Source organism: Acipenser ruthenus, chromosome 13 (genome assembly GCF_902713425.1).
Source record: "Acipenser ruthenus chromosome 13, fAciRut3.2 maternal haplotype, whole genome shotgun sequence".
Classification (NCBI taxonomy): Eukaryota; Metazoa; Chordata; class Actinopteri; order Acipenseriformes; family Acipenseridae; genus Acipenser; species Acipenser ruthenus.
This window is the reverse complement of record NC_081201.1, coordinates 37361578-37385098: the sequence shown is the minus strand read 5'-3', so window position 1 is coordinate 37385098 and position 23521 is coordinate 37361578. Positions and strand designations below refer to the sequence as shown.

The window sequence follows — 23521 nt, the reverse complement described above, 5'->3', positions numbered from 1 at the left end:
GGACTCATAGAAGGCCACTTCAGAATAGTCCAATGTTTTGTTCTTATCCATTCTTGGGTGCTTTTAGATGTGTGTTTTGGGTTATTATCCTGTTGGAGGACCCATGACCTGCGACTGAGACAGAGCTTTCTGACACTGGGCAGTACGTTTCACTCCAGAATGCCTTGATAGTCTTGAGATTTCATTGTGCCCTGCACAGATTCAAGGCACCCTGTGCCAGGCGCAGCAAAGCAGCCCCAAAACATAACCAAGCCTTCTCCATGTTTCACTGTAGGTATGGTGTTCTTTTCTTTGAAAGCTTCATTTTTTCGTCTGTGAACATAGAGCTGATGTGACTTGCCAAAAAGCTCCAGTTTTGACTCATCTGTCCAAAGGACATTCTCCCAGGATTGTGGCTTGTCAATATGCATTTTAGCAAATTCCAGTCTGGCTTTTTCATGTTTTTCTGTCAAAAGTGGAGTCCTCCTGGGTCTTCTTCCATGGAGCCCACTTTCGCTCAAAAAGCGACGGATGATGCGATCAGAAACTGATGTACCTTCACGTTGGAGTTCAGCTTGTATCTCTTTGGCAGTTATCCTTGGTTCTTTTTCTACCATTCGCACTATCCTTCTGTTCAATCTGGGGTCGATTTTCCTCTTGCGGCCGCGCCCAGGGAGGTTGGCTACAGTTCCATGGACCTTAAACTTCTTAATAATATTTGCAACTGTTGTCACAGGAACATCAAGCTGCTTGGAGATGGTCTTGTAGCCTTTACCTTTACCATGCTTGTCTATTATTTTCTTTCTGATCTCCTCAGACAACTCTCTCCTTTGCTTTCTCTGGTCCATGTTCAGTGTGGTGCACACAATGATACCAAACAGCACAGTGACTACTTTTCTCCATTTAAATAGGCTGAATGACTGATTACAAGATTGGAGACATGTGTGATACTAATTAAAGAAACTAATTAGTTTGAAATATCACTATAATCCAATTATTTATTATCTTTTCTAAGGGGTACCAACAAATGTGTCCGGGCCATTTTAGAATATCTTTGTAGAATAAGCAATAATTCATCTCTTTTCACAGCTTCTTTGCTTTATTCTATGACATACCAAAGGCATGCAAGTATACGTGATAAAATAGCTTTTAATTTCATCACTTTTCAGGAGGAATGAAGCATTATTTCAATGAGCTGTAAGGGTACCAACAAATTTGAGCACGTCTGTAAGCTTAACCAGCTACAGTTTTAAGCTCAGTTTCCCAAGTAATGTATTTTCCTTTTTTCATATTTGTTCTTCAGAAATGTTTAAATAATCCTTGATCTGGAGTCATAATATAAAGGAGCAACATAGGGTTAATATACTGTGACCGTTCACCTGCTCTCAGAGGGATGGAACAAGCTGACAGTTTGATATGTGTTAACATGTAATATTTGCTGACAACCTAACATTTGCAGAAAATACATGTTAAAATACAGCTTCTAGCTCCAGACTAACTTCCTATTTTTATAGACAAAATGTATAATTCTAAGTTGTCATTGTTTGTGGTTTATTGGGGTGAAATCGAGTTTATTCTGTGTGGTTGCAAGCACTCTACCTGGCAACAAGTGACACAAAACAACCACATGTGATGTCAGTACAAAGAAGGGCTCGTTCTGAGAGCATTGAGCTAATTCTGAGGTTGCCTGTTGGGGTGCTGTCTTGCTCATCTCACTCCCAGATGGGGGTGAGAATCTTGAATTCTTTCTTATACATCTGTATTTGCTGTTTGTTCTTATAAACAACACTTAACTGAATTGGTTGTCTCGGAGACCTTCCCTACATTATGAATGGGTAAGTGAGAGTGAACCTATTAAGCTGACCTGAAGGGGCAATCCCTGGTAAGTACAGGTGGTCTATATACCTACAATAGAAACTGTTATAGTACCATTATACAGCAATTACAGAGCCATCCAAAGAAGCTCCTAGTCAACGTTCTTCAAGAGCCCTTGACACCCTAGGGATAATAATTCTAGTGGTCATTATTTGTAAACTGCATGTGAATGTTTTGAAAGAAAACTAAACTTAAAGGAATATCATTTAATATAAAAAATTCCTTCACAGAATGGTAACTTTATCCAGAAGCCCCCCACCCTTGTCATAAAAATAAGAACCTTCCCTACATCCTCAAACCATTTTCCACATTCCAACATTGAACACAGGAAGCGTACAGATGCTTTTCTCAAACAAGACTGCCTGTAAAGCACACTATTATGATTGAGAAGTCTCATGACAAAGACTGGGAGGGGTTGACATGACCACATAACATAAGGGAATATTTCAATATTATTTTTATGTACTTTGTTCTGTTTGGAGCTTGGGTGTACCAGACAACAAAAAAAACAAACCTGTGACAGTTTGTTGGTGCTTGGAAATAAGAGGCCATGGAAATAAGAGTCACGCCAAAGCATGCTCCTGTTTAAGCTCCCTCACCACCACACTATTTTAAAAATACTATCAATGTTCCCTCCTGACTGGAAAGAGACTCACAGATTCCATTGAGATTCCTTAATCCTGCAGGTCTCTAATTAAGAGACGCTGTGCAGCATAACCAGGACTGTGGTCAACCGTTCCACCTCAGCTGACCTCACCCAGTCACCAGCAGCTTCTCCATATAAAGAATGGAAACATTTCCTGGGCAGGTAGGCCAGCCTGTGATGGTATGTAAACAGTTTATCTTTATACAAGTCTATATTTACTATGGATAGCACGTCAGAGACAGTCCCACCTTTCCAGTTTTCTGGAGGTCCTGCTTTATTGGGACAAGGAGGTCAATAAACCAGAGGATCACAAAGTAAATCTGCAGCCCAGCTGAGATTTGAGCATCAACTGGCTCCCAGTCTTCAACTCCAATAACGAGACCAACTGTCATCATGTTACAGCTAGTCTAAATGTACACGTACACAAATACATTCGTGCTGCACTCCAAGTGTGACTAGAACGTGTTGTGCAAAGTTGGCCAATCCCATGAGCTAATCCCTAACTAAATTGTTAATATTGAAAACACTTACATAACTTGCACACACAGCTGGCCTATACTCAACACAAACACACATTTACACAAACAGACACACACACTTCCTGCTTCCCTGCTCTGAAACAGGAGAAGCGCTGTAATTTCACACTCAAATGCACCTCTCTTCCTGGGGCTTCGCTCCTGTGCCCATGAGGGTTAGGCCCTCAGTTTCACAGCATGAACAAAGGGTACAGAGACGGCATTAATCCTGTACTGCTGGAAAATGGGATTTCCAGGAACCAACCGAACATCTCTAGACATGCAAGTGTGGGGGAGTGAACTCTCAAGGATGTTAAACACTGTAAAACTTCCCAAATCAATAACGTCTTCTTTAAAATAAATAGTGCTGTTTGAAGCAACCTTGTTAGAAAATCAATCAAGTTTGAAAACTAGAATGTTCCGGGGGTCGGTTGTCATTAATAAGTAGCTCTATTGCTCTCCGTTACCAGTCAAATCCAGCTACCCCTGTCAGGCATGCATTAGACTGCAGGACGTACCCCCTCAATGGGAGATCAGACAGGAAGAGTTTCTGTCAAATTAAAAAGCTTAAAGGGTCTCAGGATATTAAAAGTCTATATACCTAACTAACTGGTTTCTATTATTTCTATTATTAAATTGAGGAAACATTTCAACTTCAGAGCCTTATAAGTTTCAGTATTTAAAATTTAAAAAATGATCTGTGTGGTTTCCGGTATGGCTCTTAGTCATCAATCTGATCCTTCTTAATACTACTTAGTATTTATTTTTTGTTTAAAAAATGATAGAAAACAAAGGAGACTACACAAACAAAAAGGTAGACACCTTACGTACGTGTGTGTGTCAGTTTTGCATAGTTATTCATTTGTAATGGTGTCTACCTGTGTTTTTATTTTTCAATATATCGTAGAAAGACATTGTAATGTGAGGTTTCAATTAATACATCAAGAGGATACTTAACGTTTCAAAATGCAATACCATGAAGGTAGTTTAAATGCTCCTTCTGTAGACCACTCTGACTGTAATTCCTGCTAAAAATGAAATTCAGGGGAAATACAGCACAGCACGGAGGAAGCTTCCCTTCCCCAGTTCTACATCTTTCATATGTTCATCCCACTTGGATTGACTTTGGGAATAATCAGTTAAGGAGTGGGACTCTTCTACTCTAGCCGGGCCCCCTTGGTTATCAATGGGAGCTTTCAGAATTCACCTTCCCTGATTGAAACATCATTTCCTGCCGAGCACAGTGACCCCATTGATATGCTCTCCCTCGATGAGAACGGTTCACATTTACCAGAAAGGCCGGGAGACCCCAACCCCTCGCTCTCACTCACAAACCCGTTCAGTCACACACACAGGTAGGCATGCCCTCAAAGGAAGACTGCAATAAAAGGGCCAGGTACACTCAGCAAAGGTTATTTTGTTAATTTGGATTTCTGCATATAAAGAATTGTATTTTTAAGCATTCCTACTGCAGTAACACAAGCAGAGACTCCCTTCTACATTCTATAATACATGCGTCCATTTAAACGCACTGTAGGTCCAGACACCAAATACAATTAAAATCCTAGCATCTATTTAAATAGATGCAATATGATACAGACAGACAGACACTAAAGAAATATTACCTGGAGGTCAAAAAATGTGCTGTATCTCCTGTAGATGGCATGGGAGGTTGAATCTGAATATGTCACGTTGATGACGTAGACCTGCCAAAGAAAGCAAAGGGAACATCATTATAAATTGTACACCACTTTGTACACTTGGGATCGATAGCCCCTTTTTTGGTAATTTGCCCAGTTTTTGCGATACATTCACAGGCCCTTATGGTAACCTAAAGACCGTTCTGTTAGTTCCCTGGAGATGAAAGCCGTTCAAACAGCAGAACATGTGTACATGGAAAGGTAAGAACTCTCTGGGGAAGTCAGGATCTTTCAAGTTATGCAACCCCATAGAAAAAGCATTAAACAAAAGAAAAGCAGAACACAGTATTTTGTTTTTTTGGGAACTGGAGCCAGTTGACCAGATTGGAAGTACAGATGAACTCTCAGGATAGTGGGTGCACCTTGTAACTGACACCCACACCTCCTTGAAGCACAGAGAGACAAGCACACAGGGAAGCACATGGCACTCAGGTCTCATATGCTGCATCAGGAGGAAGCGGGGCAAAGATGCAAATTTCCAAGAGGAACTGAAACTTTTTTAATACCATTTAAAGCAAAACCAGAATGTTTTGAACCGTGAGAATGAACCACAAATGACTGAATTACTCAAAGCAGGCTTTAAAGATCACAGTCTTTAAAGCATCATTCCCTGTGACACCGCGGCTGCTTAACGAGTCTGGTAGTAAAACCTGTACAATCTCTCTTCCTGTCACATGACAATACAGACCCTCTCTTCCTGCTTCATGGCCACATTGTTTTCCCTTCCTGTCACATCTGTGTACGTTTTCTTTTCGATTGCCTCATCCCTGCCATCACAATGGTAAATGTGTTTACAGTTACCGGCTGTGTTCAGAACTCTGTAACCCTGCAACAATACAATACTGGAAACATTATGCTGTCATACTGTATATCTATCCCTTGTGTACAAGTAGGGCTACAGAGTATGCCCTATTAATCAGAACTGAACAAGGTCCATTTCCTTTTTTTAAGCACACGGGATGCCAGTCATGAAGTATGACAAAACAATGAAAACATTAAGACAATGGGACGTCAGGAACAGCATCACCATCTACATCAGACTGGACTGGGGTATGAGAGACACTGAAATGTACAACCTGTAGTGTGTCGCCCATAGAACTGAGAGCTGTTATAATGGAGTGCAGACCTCCAGTACTGTAAATGCAGACTTCATAAACAAGACCAATATTTATAGGTACTATAGTTCCTTTTCTGTTCGTCGTGTGTTCTGAATAGTCTCAGGGTTGCATTGCTTTGAATGAGATGTAGGGAATCAGGAGCCAAAAAACCTTGATAGCAGAGCCAAGAGCATATCACTCCAGAAATTTCCGCTGTCAGGGGCTGTTACTTTAACAGTTTATAAAGAAATGACATGGACTGTTATGCAAACTGAGAGAGGTGTAAGAAAAATGTGGTCTAGCAGTGTCATGTTTAAAAAAAACAATTATAATAATCATTTCCGCTGACTAAATGGGTCTGCCCTCAAACTCAGTGATGGCTCACACTTAGCCAGCAGCAATGAGGGGTATGTAGGTCAAAAAATGTGTTGTTTTAAATGAAAAGGTTACCCACCAAAGCAAGGACTCACAAATAAAGGAGCTGCCAGACAAAGCCTATTGTCAGCTGGTTGTTTCCACTGGAGAGAGTCCAGCTATTTCTGGCCCACTTCCATCGAGTAATCTGTTGTCAATGTAATCTCTTGCTACTGCGGCCCTGTTAACCGCTTCGTGACCCAAACATGTTCTGATGGCTTCAGCTACTCTGACTCAAAACGTGTCTGAGCTTCAAAGGCTAGCATGCCTGCCTCAGGATGTGAAGGTCGGTAGACTAATATCCTGTTTAGGACATTAGTCTACCAACACTGAAGTACAAAGTGTGGGGGTCCTGCAGATACAATGTTAAAGATGGGGTTCTGTGTGTGGGGGTTTAAAAAAGCCCTGCAAAATGAATGGTAACTCAATGACTAACCCCAACCAGGGAGACTCACTTCCATCCTACAATGCCTCAAGCTGTGTTCCTACATCCTAAGGCATGTGCTGGACTGGAGGGATATGCTATCAATCACAACCAGCAACCACCTATGATTAATACACCCCCTTCGATCTACTGTATACTCTTCTAATACACAGCTGAGGCAGTCATCTCGAAGGCAGAGGACTCTTAATATTGAGCCCAACCTACTATGAATATCATCAGTCAGTGTAATACATCCCTGTCTCAGATAAATAATTAGGTCTGAATTGAAACAAAAAACAAATGAATGAATTTGGAAAACTAATATATATGGTGTAAGGTGGACTTAACACCAGTCAGTTTGTGGAGTGCAATTTAATTGTGAATCTGTCCTTCCAGAATGCTACTTACTGGGGAAAATTTCAAACAAATGCTCACCAGATCTGAAAATTAATTTGGATATTAATAGAGCTGTATGTTTTTAAAGTGACATGGAGCAAAGGTTGTGTTTAGAAATCAGGTACTGGAACTTGGTGTGCTCACCCTGATGAATGCTTTGCAGCCGAAATGTTGGTTTCTTTCTCAATAAATTTTAAAAACGTTTAGGAGTATGTTTGAGTGTGCGGCTTCCCTTTTTCTTTGCTTGTTGAATCCAAAACATGAGATATAAAAAGGCTGTTGACCTGCATGGCATGTTGGGATATAACCCTACCCCCACCTCCCTCAATACCTCGATACAGCTCAGAGCTTTCTATGAATTCCCTGGAGATCGTCGGTCTAATTATAGATCATTAGCAGCACTGTGGAAAGTTGTTTTAAAGGCACCGTGTCCCCTTACATTGATCATGAGATGACCGCCTTTTCTTTTCTTTCACTGCGTGAATTCGGTCTACGCTGACAGAAAAAGTAAATGCTCTTGACAAATTATAAAAACCGGGAGCAGTGGCCCAACATGTGAAAACTTTCTAATAAAGTGGAATGACCCCCTGGGCCTGAACCCAGCAGGATATTTGAGCTGGCAGGGAGATTCTGGAGAGTTTCCAACTTTGAGCACTAGCCTGGGGTCAGTAAGGAAGGTGGTTGACCCCCCTCTGAACCTATGGGTGAGGCTATACTTTTCCCACCTGCTAAACTAGAGTTTTGTATTAGTATTTAATCGTAATGTTTATACTTGTATTGCTTGTGTTATTTATCATCTCCGGATGCTTTACATTACATTGATCTGCGTGTGATTAAATACATACCCTTTACAGTAAAATAATTCTGACCGTCACAGACAGGCTCTTCAGGCTCAAAAATCTATTCTTTGTGAAAAAAAAAAAACAGGTAGACAGCATGGTTGCTTCAGAAATTGCATTGACTTAGCACAGCGTTACTCATCACCACAGCTACTTGTCTCAGGTAAGATTAGCCTCTAACCTACCATGATATACTGTAGCTACTATTTTTCTGTGGTTTTACATGGTAAATTTACTTTATAATTAGGGTTTCTGTTTTTCTGTTTTTATTAATTTCATTTTTTTGGTGCTTATTTTTAGCTATTTTTGAGTTTTATGTAAATAGTTTTTTTGGGGGCTTTTGCTTTTTATATAGCCTACTTTTTTATAGAATGATATGTTTCCATTGAATGACACTGAAGTATTTAAGCATATGGTCAGGAAGATATATAAGAATAAAGTGTGATACCCCTTACCAGTTGTGCCAAAAATAAATGCACAAAACATTAGTGTATTACTTCCCAGGAAAAAGTGTGGAATACTTGTAATAGAAAAAACATCTCTTTAGAATCCCCCCCTCCTCCCTAATGAATTCCAGCTGCTCACAGCTGTAAAACAACAATCAAACAAACAGGAGTCATCACTATCCATCTCTACTTCCTCTATGCAGAGCTGCATGTCATCATTGCAACAGCAGCTCTCTGACTGGGATGTCAAACAGTATGCGTTGTTACCTGGAAGTGTGGTAGAGGATATACTCTGATTACACTGCAACAATAAGCTGTGTTTTTAAAAGCATTTGAAATTTTACAATGACTCAACAATGACAACCTGGTGTTAAACGCTGTATTTCTCAGATCAGTTAAAGGTTTTTGACAGATTAAATCAGCCCTAAATGAAGATAAAGGAAAAAAATCTTAATCTTAGTTTAACACACAATTACAACTGAGACAACCACACCTGTTGACAACAGCTCTACCTTCTATATAGTAAGTGTTTAGAAAACGGTATAGCTTTGCTGAGATTGACAATGAAGATCAATACAGTGAATTTCCTCTAATTACCTTCACACATTACATCATCTGCAGTTACACTACAGATAATAGTACACTGTTGTTTAAAACAATACAAATCCATGGATTTTCTTCCTGTTTACTGCAAAAATACAGGTATGTTATCTTAAAGTGGAAAGAGCAACCAGGCTCTCTCTTGAGGCTGTGTGGTCCAGTGGTTAAAGAAAAGGGCTTGCAACCAGGAGGTCCCCGGTTCAAATCCCACCTCAGCCACTGACTCATTGTGTGACCCTGAGCAAGTCACTTAACCTCCTTGTGCTCCGTCTTTCGGGTGAGACGTAATTGTAAGTGACTCTGCAGCTGATGCATAGTTCACACACCCGAGTCTCTGTAAGTCGCCTTGGATAAAGGTGTCTGCTAGATAAACAAATAATAATAAAAAGCACATCTATAAAAAAAGAAAGCACGCACTTACTTATTGCCCGATTGTAGCTCTGAGCCTGCTTTGCAGCAGCAATATCCCCAGACTGTAGCAAGGCAGGACTTGACAGTCTTTCAAAGAGCCTTGGTGGGGCCCAGTTTGTGGTTTCTAAAGGCTCTATTTTGGAACTTTCTTAACTGCCATATTTAACAAGGCATGGAACAGCATCAAAAGGGTTAGGAATTTCTGAAGCACAAGTTTAAAAAATAAAAGTGGAATAAATACAGTAAACGGTCTAAAAAAAGAATATAGCTGCCATTTTGAAAAGAAACGTAGTAAAATAAGTCTGGTCTGTTTTGTTTTTTTAAATAGAGGCAAGCACTGGTTTATGCACATCCATGTCTAAGGACTGAGGGAGATCACAAAGTGGCCATGTATGTTATTTCCATCAATGTAACTGTTAACTGTACACCCTTTTCCAGAGTCACAGGCTCAAATATAAAACAGCGCTCTCATTTAGGATTGTTAGCTGAAGTTGTTAAACTAGCTCCTGTCAGCTGTTCAGATATCAGTTATTTTGCCTGTTCATGTCAATGGCAGCCACACTATGAACTGGCATCACAGGCAAAGCACCTTTTTTAAATAGGTCTTTTGGTTGTTTTTTTCTTGCTCCTTTGTGGTTTAACATGTTCTGCACTTTTTGATTAACCTAAACAGAGGGTGTCTGTCACAGGATCTTGGTGGCATAATAAAACAGTGACATCACTATCATACACATGGAATTCATGAAGGGCGAACTACTGTATATTGGCTACAACTGCTATAAGATCTGCCTTGATAAAATCCACATATTCTTAAGTCCTAATAAAAACATTCACTCTCAATTTTTCTGTGTTTTCTGTTAAAGTCGGCCTCATTCACAGGCTTGTTGTCTGGCCTCTGCATCGCTAAGGCTCAGCTTGCAGAGGTAGCTTTCAAGTGCTCTGAGCCATCACACCAGCACAATTATTCTCCTATTTTAGCAATGCTTATCAGACCGTGCATTTCCAGTATTATTTATGACTGGCAGTGTTCACAGTAGAACTGGCCAGGGCCAATCCAATTCAATTACCATGTTTCCTGCCTGTGAAGTGCCTTGGCCTGATTGAATCAGACTCGTTCTTTTTATTGGCTCAGAGACATTCCAATTGGAAACTGACACACATTCTACATCAGCTGTGACTGGTCCACCTATTATCCAGGTAGCAGATGAATTGGAAGTGAAGCATTGGGGGCTGAACAGGCTTAAGAGTGCACTGAATTAGCATAGCTCCGAGCGTGCAGTGCCTTCCTGTACTGTTCTTCTCCCCTCCCCACCAGCTACTTCTATTAGTGTGCACTTTCTGCAAAGGAAGTTTACCCCATCACCACAAAGAAGGGGATTAAAGTGTACATTCAGCAGGAATAACATTTCATTGTCCGCTTTCTTTATCATGTTAAACCTTTAAAGGGCCAGTGCCTCATTATCTCCTCACCTCCGCTGGCACTAGTGTTGTTTTCACAGTGATGACTAAAGCAAGATTAAAAACACAACACAATGACTTCACTGGGACTGACGCAGTCAATGCTTGCCTTCAGACCCCTGGACCCTCTCCAGTCGAAGCTGGCCCTCACCCAGGGACCACTGCCATCCATCCATTAGCCTGTCACAAAACTCCAGTGGTAGGCTTCCCTTGTTAGGTTAATAGGGCACATTGAGAAGAGGCTGATTGATTTATTGATTGGTAGCTTGTGTTGCAAGAGGCCCCATCTCACTGCTGGAAAGGGGAATGGAAGGGGCAGATCAGTAAACCCTGGTGTTGGCTCTCCCTGCTTTTTTTAACAGCCACATACCAGATTAGAATGTCACAAATCTGTACAGGCTGTGGTATTCATTGCATTGTACATGCACTGTACAGTAGGGTGAAAATGGAACACAAATGTATCCTTCCAGCAGATCCACTTGTATTCTTGCTGACATGACATGTCTGTTTCAATAAGCTCAAAGGCTCCACCTGGAGACGCTCAAGAAAAAGCAAGATTCCTTCAAGCATTCACATTATTTTGAGGGCTACAGTTTAAAAACCCATTTCAAGTGAATTTGTATTGCCTTGTATCTTCTATTTTACAACACAGGCTTACAAGCATTCATTCAAACCCAATGCAAAAGAATGAAATGTGTATTTTCTAAAACAAATCCTTCCAGCCACACCTGTTAGGGGGCAAGTGGACAATTATCTTTCCCTGCCACAAAGTCTGCAGTGAACCCTGAATACAGAACTGCTATAGCCAGGCTGCTGGGTGGGGCACACGAGGAGTCCACTTTTAGTGTATAAAAAAATCAACATCAACATTACAAGCTGTAATGTACAGTAGCGATTATGAAGGAGTTTCCAGTCTGGTAAGATTGTTGATTTTAGTATTTTAGAGTATTAAATCCCACTTTGTTTCGGTGTCCCTTTCATACACTCATTCTGTTTTTCTGCTGAGTGCAGAAAACATTCCCCCATTCCCATGGCATTTTCAATTTTGGTTAAAAAAAAATAAAAAAAATTACAGCGTGCGTCAGGAAGTTGGTTGCGCCCGTACAATGATTAGAACATCGAAATGATGACGGACTGTGGCTTTATATACAAGAAGGAGAAGCATTTCCAGCTGTGCTGTTTAAAAAAGAGCAAACACAATTCTGAGTTTCCCAGGCTGTATGGAGCACTGCAGCCTCGCCTCGCCTCTCCTCTCCTCTCACGCTGACAGGCAGAGAGATGAAGGGAAAGAGACAGCCTCTTTATCAGGGTCCCCCAGTGTCTCAGGGATATCAGCTCCCCCAGGGAGTCACAGAGAGAGGGGGGGGGCAGTTTAAATGGATTATCAGGCCTGTCTGACAAGCAGATCTTCCGGCCAGCTGGTGGAAAGTAGGGTCATTGAAAGAGTCTTTCAGATAGGAATTTTACCAACGAGTCAATAACATACTTACTATAGAAATTCTTCTCAATTTTAATGGAACTATTTTACATCGGCAGAAATAAACGTGTTGTTTAGAAATATGGGATGTGACGCCTATTAAAAAGTTATGATTCTGCTAGATTAAATATTTAGTTTAGATTTATCAATTTAAAAAAATGTTTATCAAATACCCCTGATTGTCTGAATAGATTGATAAGTAGTGCCGTCTTTTAACTTGAGCATTCCAGTTGGGCGTGTGGGACGAGGAGCTGATTCCATGACCTCTTCGGAGTAGTAAGCCTTCCCTCCCCCCTCCCCCTCCCTCTATTAACATTTCTGCAATGAAAGAAGGGATAGGCTGCAGCCAGACCTCCTAGGATCATTATCTCTTCAAATCTCAGAACCACAACAGTGTCTGGTCTGCTGTGTGTGATACCAGCTAGTAAAGGCCACTCTCAACTAACACAACTCCTGCGTGGAGTTTTGGGGCATCGTTTTGTATGAGGTGCGCTGGTGCTGATTAGATTCCAATTCAGGATAGGCTACTTCCCTATCTTGACAAAATAAATAAAATATCTTCAGTCCCCAGCACCCGTAAACTGCATTTGAACAGGACATCCCTGCAAACAAGATGCTGCATCTCAGTGGAAGTATCCTGTTTGCTTTTGTTGTTGTTTAATGGGTACACCGTGTCTCCACCAATAGTGGCCTTTTTTAATTTGCACAAAGTCAAAGATCAACTGCTGACAAGTTAAAATGCTTTCAAGGTTTAATAGAGCTATTCATCTATAAAGAAGATTTAATGAAGCACATCTGTCTGGAAACCACTTCTATCACCCCAGGCACCCTCCTTCCATTCCAGATTCCTACTGATGTCCCACAAGGTTAAAAGGCATGAGCAGCCAACACATGGATGGATAGGAACTCCCGTCCACCGGATTGGAATGCCACTGAATGTTCCTTTTGTTTCTCTCAATGAAAATGTGGGCTAGTACTGCATAATGCGCAGGGTTGTTAGCAACAGCATGGCAATAATGCAAAGCGTATTAATCCCTAGTTACACAAGAGATGCTATGGGGTGGAGTGGTGCCCTATCCCCAGCTACCTAGTCATTTGTTTAAAGTAACCTTGCTTTATGTTTATGTAATATTAAACACTGCACGATTCCATGACAAGGCCAGTAAATGTATCTCCCAGTACCACACACATGGAGGCACACTTCTCACTGAACAAAACCAGACATCCATTCCTTCCATGTTTACAGAGCCCAGGACCTAGCAGTGATCCCAGGCGCCTGTGTTACAAAATCTCTAACACCCCCTGGTACATAAAACTACTTCCTTAGCAAAATAAGCGTTTACAACAAACACTTTTTTAGTTTTGCATTCGTTTTAGTTAATTCATCCTTTTGTACAATAAATGCGCTCATTAAGTATTCAATCCAGTCAATTTGTACAGAATAATCGGCTTCCCTGTAATGCATTTTGAATAGCAACAAAAACCTTTTGGCATCTACGATTACTGTGTTTTTTCTTTTTTAATACAACAATTAAACGTTATGCAGAAATTTTTGAACGGTATGACTTGGGAAGGCACTTGTGTCCTTATAATGGATTAATACTATATTAGACAAATGCGTGCTGCTAATTTGCCAAAAAGGAAACGTTTCACATGTCGCTTGTAAATATGAATCTGTAATAGCATGATCAATCCATCCATCAGTCGATTAAATAGACTACTATCATCAGACTAATCAATACTATGTCTGTCATGACGAGAGAAATTAAACTACAGATGCCAATATTTCACAATGAAATAAAAGGGATGGTCGGTGACGATGACAGCCCTTATGAGAAATGATATAATGCAGTTAGAGTACAGTAGCTTTGCCATGTGCGGCTTGCCGTGACTATACCGCCTCCTAGGTACCCAATGCCGGTGCCGAAGAGAAGAGCAGAACACAGAAAGGGCACGGAAACCTTTCCGGAAAGGAGGCTTGCTTCCCTAGGGGATCTAGCACAACAAAGGGATGCTGTTAAAAGGAGCGGATCCCCAGTGTAAGAAGGATTTGATTAAACAAAACACTGGCGCATTCGTGGAACCTTTTTTTGCACGTCATAACAGAAGACGCAATGCACGACCATCGGTTTCTAATTTGCAGTTGGACTTTCTTTTATTTTTTTCAAAAAATAAAACAGACTCCGAAACAAAATATCACATCAGTAAAAATAAAATACTGTAGTGTTTCCAATATTTACCACGTTTCTTTCATTTATTATGTTGCTGGGTAAAAAAAAGAAAGAAAATTAAAAGAAGCTTTGTTTAATAATATTGTGCACCATACAATTATATTAATAAATACTCACGTAATGTTTGGACGGGTTTCTTCTCTTCTCCACATCCACAACTTGTGCGTCCAAAACACTTCGAAACTGCATTTTCAGTTTATCTTTGGGAATATGTACCCCAAACCACACATGTACAATATCCAAATTAGGCTGTTTCAAAATGTATATTCGAGCCCAAAACATAAATTGCAATCTCGCTGTATTCCCTTACTATGTGAGTCCACCAATACGTTAACGCCTTTTGAATAAAAATGTAAATGCTGATTTAACATCAACCCCTCTATTTTCCTACAAAAGGATCTCAGTTTCAATAAAATCCCAAGAATAGTCCGATTTAAACTATGTTCACTGTTTAACCGTGTTGTTGCTGCAATTATGTCCTACTTCCAGATCATGAATTCTATTAAAGCGTACCGTTCCAAGTTCTGTCAGTCCTCGATTGGTAATTATCGAGCCCTATCTATACTTCAGTATGATGAGATTCTTTGCGGTGTTAGATTGTCTTGTTCCCAACAACATACACCCCACAAGGTGATTCGATGTGGCTGATAAAAGACGGGCACTCCCAGGTAGGTTCAGCGAGGCAGCGGTTCATTTGCGGAACGGATCTCGGATCTCAATGACTGGAGCAGGGCAAGCTGCCTGTGTTGGGCAGAGCATTCACACAGTAGTTTGGGCAACGAGGTGGGCTTGGCGTGCTGCTCTGGAAGTCAAACGGCTTTCATTATGGAATGGGATGGGCTTGCTGCTCAGTTAACCGGAGAGGGGAATATCCTCCTCTTAAGGAAGGACTACAGCAGTAAGTAGGCTGTCCTTTTCCAGCGAGAGAGGAAAAACCTTCTACCATAGAACACTAAAGAGGGACGGACCCCCCCCAAAAAAATAATCCAAATGGAGGGATTTTACAGACCGCCAGAATATAAATCTTAGAAATGCCTTTGGGGCAGCATTTAATGTGTATTATGGGATTTGGGGAATGCAATATAGCCCCATAGAGTTCAGAGGAAAAGTTATGAGTACTAAGGGAATCATGACATGACATGTACAATACTCATTTCAACAATAATATGTACTATATTATAATTACATTTCAAAACCTACATGTTTTCCATGTATGTATATGCTGTAGCAGATTCCAGAGATACACTGACAAGATACATTGATATATCTGCAGATGCACATGTTGGACCTATCATTATTATAAAAGGCTGTATTTAAAAAACACAGAATCTGCATTATCGCCTAATATGGCGAAATTCAATCCATGAAAGCAGCTTATATATATATATATATATATATATATATATATATATATATATATATATATATATATATATATATATATATATATATAAGTTATTGTCAGTTCTGATCAACACACGTTTGATTTTCCTTTTTCCTTTGAGATAGAAAAGGGTTAGCAGCTCATAGTGTTAAATGGGACAGTGTATAGCAAAGCTGGTATCAGTTTGTTTGTTTTCGTAAGTAACTGTATTCACTGTCCTGCCCTACTAGTTAGGCAGTACCAAGCAGTGACACTTCTGCAGGTAGTGAACTTAGGGAAACAACCACAAAAACAATTGTGGAATTGCATCCGTTCATTGTTTTTAATAGGAAAAGAAAATGTACAAGATTGGAGATAGATGAATAACGAAACATTGATACAGACAAAAAGCACTCATTGGTTTATATGAGACTGGAGTAAGTTTCACACAATGCACTGCCTCTTATTGGTGATTAAGAGTTTCATCAATTCTATTACTCATTGCTTACACTCGTCATTTACACTTAGATCTTTCAATGGCATGATCACAGTCAGTAACCCAGTATGACATCCATGTGATCATTACTCTAATAAAACAGAAGTCAGATCTCACACTAAATAACATGATCAAATATTTCACCATCCATGAGGAAGGCACACAGGAAATTTCAACAGCAAGAACTACTCAGATGCAAAGTTATCAGACATGTGGACTGATTTTTAATGGATTTCTTTCATTTATTTGAAAAAAATATGACATGCAGTTGATTCACCATCATTATCCAAAGCTGTTCTGAATATCTTAAATATTATGAATCAAGAAGTCTGAATGAAGCTAAATATGCTAACGAGTGAAGGGTTAGGTGAAGCTGATTTAGTAATACAGTATTCATTCTAAAAAGTACATTCACATGTGAACTTTTAGTTCTACTGTGTGTTTCACAGGTTTGTGGTTGAATGGCACCCTCTAGTGTATGTTATTGGAAAATAACTTTGCCGTACAAACAATGGGCATAGCTGTGGCACCATTCTTTATTAAGCATATCAATATATTTTAATTTTAAAATGACAGAACTTTATATTATAGCCGTTTTCATATTGTATAATTTCTTACCATCACTTATAATTTCTTAATATCATTGTGCTTCTGAAAAGATACATCAAGACTCATTTTGTGGAGAACCTGGAAAGCATATCACCCATGGGCTTCCATCAGTGCACGGTGCAACGCTAATGTCCTTCCCCACCTCACTTCCCCTTAATCAGCCTTGAGTCTTTTGCTGAAATAGTTAGTAAGCAAGGAAAGTAATCACCTCAGGAGAAACAACAGAGATCATACAGAACACATATAACAGGCATTAATAAAGACATGTAATATTGGGAACATTTAGATGATATTAAGTATTGCTTTAATGTTCAGCCTTTAGTGTTCCTATGTGTTCACCAAAGCAGTTTATTGCTATTTTATTTGACTTTTCTTTGACAATATTGTGTTTTTGAAAATATTGTGCAAATGGTGTACATGGGCCCTATAATCCATTTCTATACTGCCCATATATGCAGAAACAACACATTAATTGCATGCACCCATAAGAGGTCAGGCCATGCGTAGTTTAGAGACTAGAGTTTCAGTTTTCATCATCATGATTTTTCAGAACCACTAGGTAGCCAGCATGGAACGACTGCTCCTGAGCTCCGACTTACTGTATAGATCTCCTAGCAGCTTCTGCAAAGAAGGCATCCTCAGAGAGCTGTCTAGTGACAGTCTCTGGTGCTGATGACATCACTGTTACACTCCAACTTATTCAGGACTTGACGCATTTCTGCTTCGCTCACATTGCGACTGTAGCTTTGTCTCTCGCAGGACAAAATATGAAGGAAATTACAGCCTTTTTCAGCACCTGCCAACCTAAAGAGAGAGATGCTTTTCTTCAAATGTCACAAAACACTCCTTTCTGAAGAAACGTATGGTAAAATAAAATACACTATGATATGTGTCTATTACAGTACTACATGTAACATGTCTAAATTAGAAATAATCAGCACAGCAGTGACATCCTGTGGCCAAACGTAGTAGTGTAAAATAGGTCTTTGAAAAATAAATTGAACTGACAAAGATTCTCTAAAGATTCATTGACTTGTCTTGTATTTCACTGTGCTCTAATTTTAAAAACAAGACAGCTTGATCTTTTGTTTAGGTGTAGCGGACCGGATCGTCTGTCTCAAAGCACTACTTTTAGACATATGTCCAGGATGATCCTGCAGGTGAACACTTAACCCATTACTGCCCTGGATAAGCACCATGTGGCTGAGATAGAGGGGTGTTGAATTAGGTACACAGGTTGTTTATTTATTTAGCAGACGCCTTTATCCAAGGCAACTTACAGAGACTAGGGTGTGTGAACTATGCATCAGCTGCAGAGTCACTTACAACTACGTCTCACCTGAAAGACAGAGCACAAGGAGGTTAAGTGACTTGCTCAGGGTCACACAATGAGTCAGTGGCTGAGGTGGGATTTGAACCAGGGACCTCTTGGTTACAAGCCTGTTTCTTTAACCACTGGACCACACAGCCTCCTATATAGGTTATAGGTTATAGTTTTCAAATCTGACTGTAAAAGAAAACCTCTCAATAATGAAAACCGTAATTCTATGTTTGTCCTTTAGTATATTAGACCAAATGCAAGTGCTGAGCCACGGGACAGATGAGTTGATGCGAATAAAACGCTTTCCATACAAAATGCATCTTTTTTACACTGCCAGCAGCATTACTCTTTTTTTAGCATGAGTCTGATTCTAATTAGATATAGACTTCTTGAGTTTCCATTGGTTTCCTGTGCTTCGTGATTTGGGACCATTTAATACAAGAACAGCTGTAATAGTTAGCAGATGTTTCTGCCAAGGGCTTGGATCCCAGTTGGGTGTAGTGGATAGCAAGAGCCTTAACACTCCGGAGAAAGTGTTGTGAAAGTCTTCTCAGGTCAGCACAGGTCACTTCTCAGAGCAGCGGGCTCATGCAACATATCCTTTGAACGGGCGATTGGAAATCCCTTTACTTAAACAAGACATGCAAGAACAATGCCCAGCCTGTTGCTCCATCATCACATTACTAATACAGTAAGATGCTGTTTCAGTGAGAAAGTGGTGTAAGACTTAACCTGAAATAACCTTCTCATTTTCTACTAATTATTTCACACCACTAACTGGCCTCTTATTGCTAGAGAGCTGTAAAACAAACTGTTTGGAAAGAAGGTATCTTTACTCACTCAACATTAAACGAATATGCATGTATGTATGTAATGTATGCATGTATGTATGCATGTATGTATGTAATGTATGTATGTATGTATGTATGAAAGCATTTAAATTAGGGGGTCGGCATCGATATGAAAATTGTATATCGATGTCGATAATATCGAAGTCTTCCAAAAGACTAATATATAATAACACAAATGCAATATGAAACATATATACATATAGACGGTAACAGATATTTACATAATATATAGTAATAATAACTTAGTGGTGCTTTGCTTCACAATATCCATGGAGAAAAACAAGTTCTTGTTATATTGTTTTACTATTCCATGCCATCATCAGCCACCTAAAAACTGAAATATTTCTATACTTCACTGCGCAGGCTATAAACCCGGAAATAATTTAATCTTCTCTGCGTGTAAATGCACGACACATGTAAAAGTATTAAGTACGGTGTCATGCTGAATGTTGCATTATTTTGAGATGTGTTTTGATGTTTTAAAAGTACATCTCATTTATAATACCGAAAGTTGACATTTTAAAAATACATTAATAACAGTGTAAGTAATCGCTTGGAAAAAATGCAATGAACCACACTGACGCATGCGCCTATCTAGCATTCGGTACCTTGCGAGCACTTTCTGAATGGAAGAAAAATATATATATACATATATCAAATTATTTAAGACGATTTTCCTGTTTATTATGTTTTTGTGTGTGTGTTAAGTTTGTTTTTAGCTGTGTTTCACTTTAAAAAAAGACGGTCCTGTTTTTTAAATCGCTGATGCGCGCTCTTTTTGAAAACAGGATATATAGTTTCCTGTAAGGGATTGGCTGTTGAGAGGAAACAGTTGAAGAAAGGGAAGTAGAGCATACCAGAGAGGGTACACAGGTTGTGGATTTGTTGTTTTTCTTGATTTGTAGCTATTGGGTGTTTGAAATACATTTGTTAATCGGGTTCTTAAAAAAGGAAAACGCCAATCAATGGAATAAAATGGTTAAATAATACTTTATGTGTGATGTTTGCATACGAGACTACAATGATTGGTATAGGGTTTGCTGTAATATAAAATAAACTTGATTATACTGCGTTTGTATTTTTAGCAGTATTAGCAATAAAAAGTATGTCTCTGCCAGTGTACGTGATTTTTTTTTATCTCAGGATATCGCGATATGGAAATCATTATCGATATCGAACGGTATCGATTTCATATCGAAATATCGATATTGGTGCCCACCCCTAATTTAAATAATAATCAAAAGCCTGTTAACCAAGTATATGAACTAGAAAAAAGGTGTATGCATTCTTTATTAAACCATGGTTTTATAAAAACAATTTAAATGTAATGAGCTGTTTGTTTTATATTTAATTAACCCAAACAGGCAAAACAGGGTGCATATAGAAGTGTTGTGACGTGATTTAAAGCTATTAAGAACATCCTTACATATAACTGATTCTGAACCTTCTTTCCATTGGCCATCCTTCCAGTGCCATCATCCACTGCAATAGAGAGTTATTAAAACATCACATGTCAGGCTTGGTTTTAACAGAACTGCAACTGCAACAGTGAACACAGAGCTCCCCGTTAACAGATTATTTCAGTGGCTGGTAATAAAATGCAATGTTTCCTTACCTCCATACCAAGACAAGTTCTCCCGTTCTTGCTTGTGGACCACAGTCCAAAAAACATCCACTCTGTATAAGGGTGCGATTTGTAGAAATAAATTCCTAAGTTATTCAGTAGAGATTCATGTTCAACACAGGTTTGGCACATCTGCAGTGTAGGGTTATGACAATGCTCCTTTTCTATAGGCATTCAGTCTTCATTTAGAGGCGAATGAAAATGCATGTTGCCACTGATTATTGTTTCACCAGGACTTTGAATGCCAAATATGTATTTGGAATGTGTAAAAATAGGCAGCATGGCCATTGGTTAGAGCTCAGAAATTATTGAGAATCATGTGATCCTGTTTTGAATCACAGGTTCAGCAGGAGGGCTCTTTGTCCACACCCTTTAGAAAAACATGGCTCTATTCACTGTTTACCAAGTTACTTAGTTAGCTACTTACTTAGTTAGTTCGTAGTTAACCATTTTAAAGTGAATATTTAAAAAGAAAATACCTGGAACTACGTGAGACTCCTTCACTTCCAGAATGTGTTTAATATAAAGTTTGGCAAACACCGAACATGAGATCCAGTCCCCATAGAAGTGAGGGAGGGTCCTCTTCAGAGCTACCTGGCTCAGAATGCATCCAGGTAAACTCTTGAATGCAGGCTGACGAATATTACAACAAAGAGAAAGAAGTATAGTTACAGTAAGCCTGGGCTAAAGTCTCAGGCTTGCAATAGCAGGTAATCCCAGCTATGGATCTGATAGGTTTAGACACTCACCTCTACAAATCATTTATATTATTATAACAAATCAGAAAAGTAGGGTTTTGAAACTTGTGCATACATTGAGTCCAGCTGATGGGCCTGGATGTAGAGTGTCTGTTGTAAGTTACTGCTGTAACTCTCATCACACTGCTCCATGCAGTAGCAGGAGCATGTCAATCTGTCAAACAAAATTACTTACCAAGCAGATTTCATGGAAAAGGATTTTGTGTCCCTGCATCTAAAAATGCATTTGCTGACTGGACTATCATCTATGCTTTCTGAAAAAGTAGAATACAAGGAATGTTGCACTAACTAATAATTTTAAAGTAAACCAGTCAACATGCTTTGTGGACATTGTAGCCAAGATACTGCTGAAAACGTCACTGTACTAGTATTATGATTTTGAAAGGAATAACTTTTCTGGGTTGCTTTTATATTTAAAATAACTATTTAAAAAACAATATATACTGTCTATCAATATTGAATATGTTGTATTCTATATCAATTAAGTAACCAATGGTTGTATCTTTTAATGTGTTCCAATAATTCAAGGAAATGTCAATAGTAGCACAGTCCTGTCCCTCATTCAGCTATGTTCCTGTCACAGCAGTGGAATGTTTCCAGGGTTTTTTTCCAACACAAACGTGAAGAAATGTCCAACTAATGACTATCCTGGAGTTGATTATTGGCCTGAAAATGTCTTCCTAGCCCTGGACATACAGGGATAAAGAACCGTATTGGTTAGGAAAAATAAAAAGGACTGCAAGTGAGACCTACATATTGAAGTGGTGAATAACTTACACTGTCCTTCATAATTAGCCACCCCCTTTATGGGAGCTTGCATGATTTTGACAATCCACTGCCACAGTGACTAATATGTGCATCCCATAATACCCATCTGACATGATGACTTTTAAGTCATTGGGCTAAATCTAATGGTATCGTTCACTTTGACATGTGATCTAACTTACATGTAAGATGTCTGCCATACTGTGGTCATGATACTTTTTGGTTTCCAGATGATAAATACATAGGGCACTTTGAGATTCCAGCTTCTTATTCGGTACATTGCTGTATTCTATGATTCTATAGGTCATGTTTTATGGTGGATATATATTAAATGTTAACCCATTTGTGTAAGTAATTATGACCTGACCTCTGGACTAATATGTCTGCCATATTGAGGTCAAGTGATGTTTTAGGTTTCTGCTGCACAGCATTTTCTCTTCCACATTGTTACTTCCTCTGTCCATATCACACACTTTTAGTTATCCATTTTACTTCATGGTCACAAACCATTTGATTAGAGTTACAAGTCACCTTTTGATTAAACCCTGCACACACACACGCACACACACACACGCACACACACACACACACACACACACACATATTTCAGTACCAAAGTTCAGCAACAATCCACATTGGCTAGGTAAGCCACAGCATGTGTTGCTGCCTGTATTATCAGCTTTGTACCTCTCACTTTTCTGCTATCAGTGTTATAAGAAAACAATTTGGTTTAGTTTCTGTTTTGATTTTAAGCCATAACAGATATGATCATGTCACTTGAAACCTCCTAACCCTGCAAACCTGAAAGTTATCGAGTCTGCCTTTTAGCTCACAAAAAAAAAAATCTCACAAAGTCACCTAGTGGGCAAGCAGATTTCATTGGCAAATATTAAACAGACAGTGAACACATCTGGGACACTGCAGCTTCTTAAAATAATGCTGTACCCATTATATATATTTCAGAAGCTTAATGTTCTTGAAAATACTATTTTTTGCATTATTTTTCAAAGCTATTGGTACTAATTCCATCAAATAATTTCTATTTCAAAATAAAACAGGTGCATTTAACAACATAATATTTAAAAAATGTAATATAAATAATAAAAACAACATTCATGACTATAATTTGATATAGGAGATAATAGGCAGCATTGTAACACTAATTTGCATATAGATATGGAAATTATTAAATATTTTAACATTTTTAATACAGGCTGATAAAATAC

General features: G+C 39.1%; 1 protein-coding gene across 3 annotated transcripts in view; it reads right to left on the bottom strand.

Moving 5' to 3' along the window:
* The window catches only part of LOC117418091 (SH3 and PX domain-containing protein 2A-like), a 90648-nt gene extending 75317 nt beyond the window's left edge, over positions 1 to 15331 (bottom strand). For all 3 annotated transcript variants that reach the window (XM_034030671.3, XM_034030673.3, XM_034030672.3), the window contains exons 1-2: positions 14626 to 15331; positions 4641 to 4721 (exon numbers count right to left, since the gene is read on the bottom strand). In XM_034030671.3, coding sequence (XP_033886562.2) covers positions 4641 to 4721; positions 14626 to 14790 — 246 coding nt within the window. In that variant the 5' untranslated portion in view covers positions 14791 to 15331. The remainder of the gene's footprint in view (positions 1 to 4640; positions 4722 to 14625) is intronic.
* Positions 15332 to 23521: the final 8190 nt, after the last annotated feature.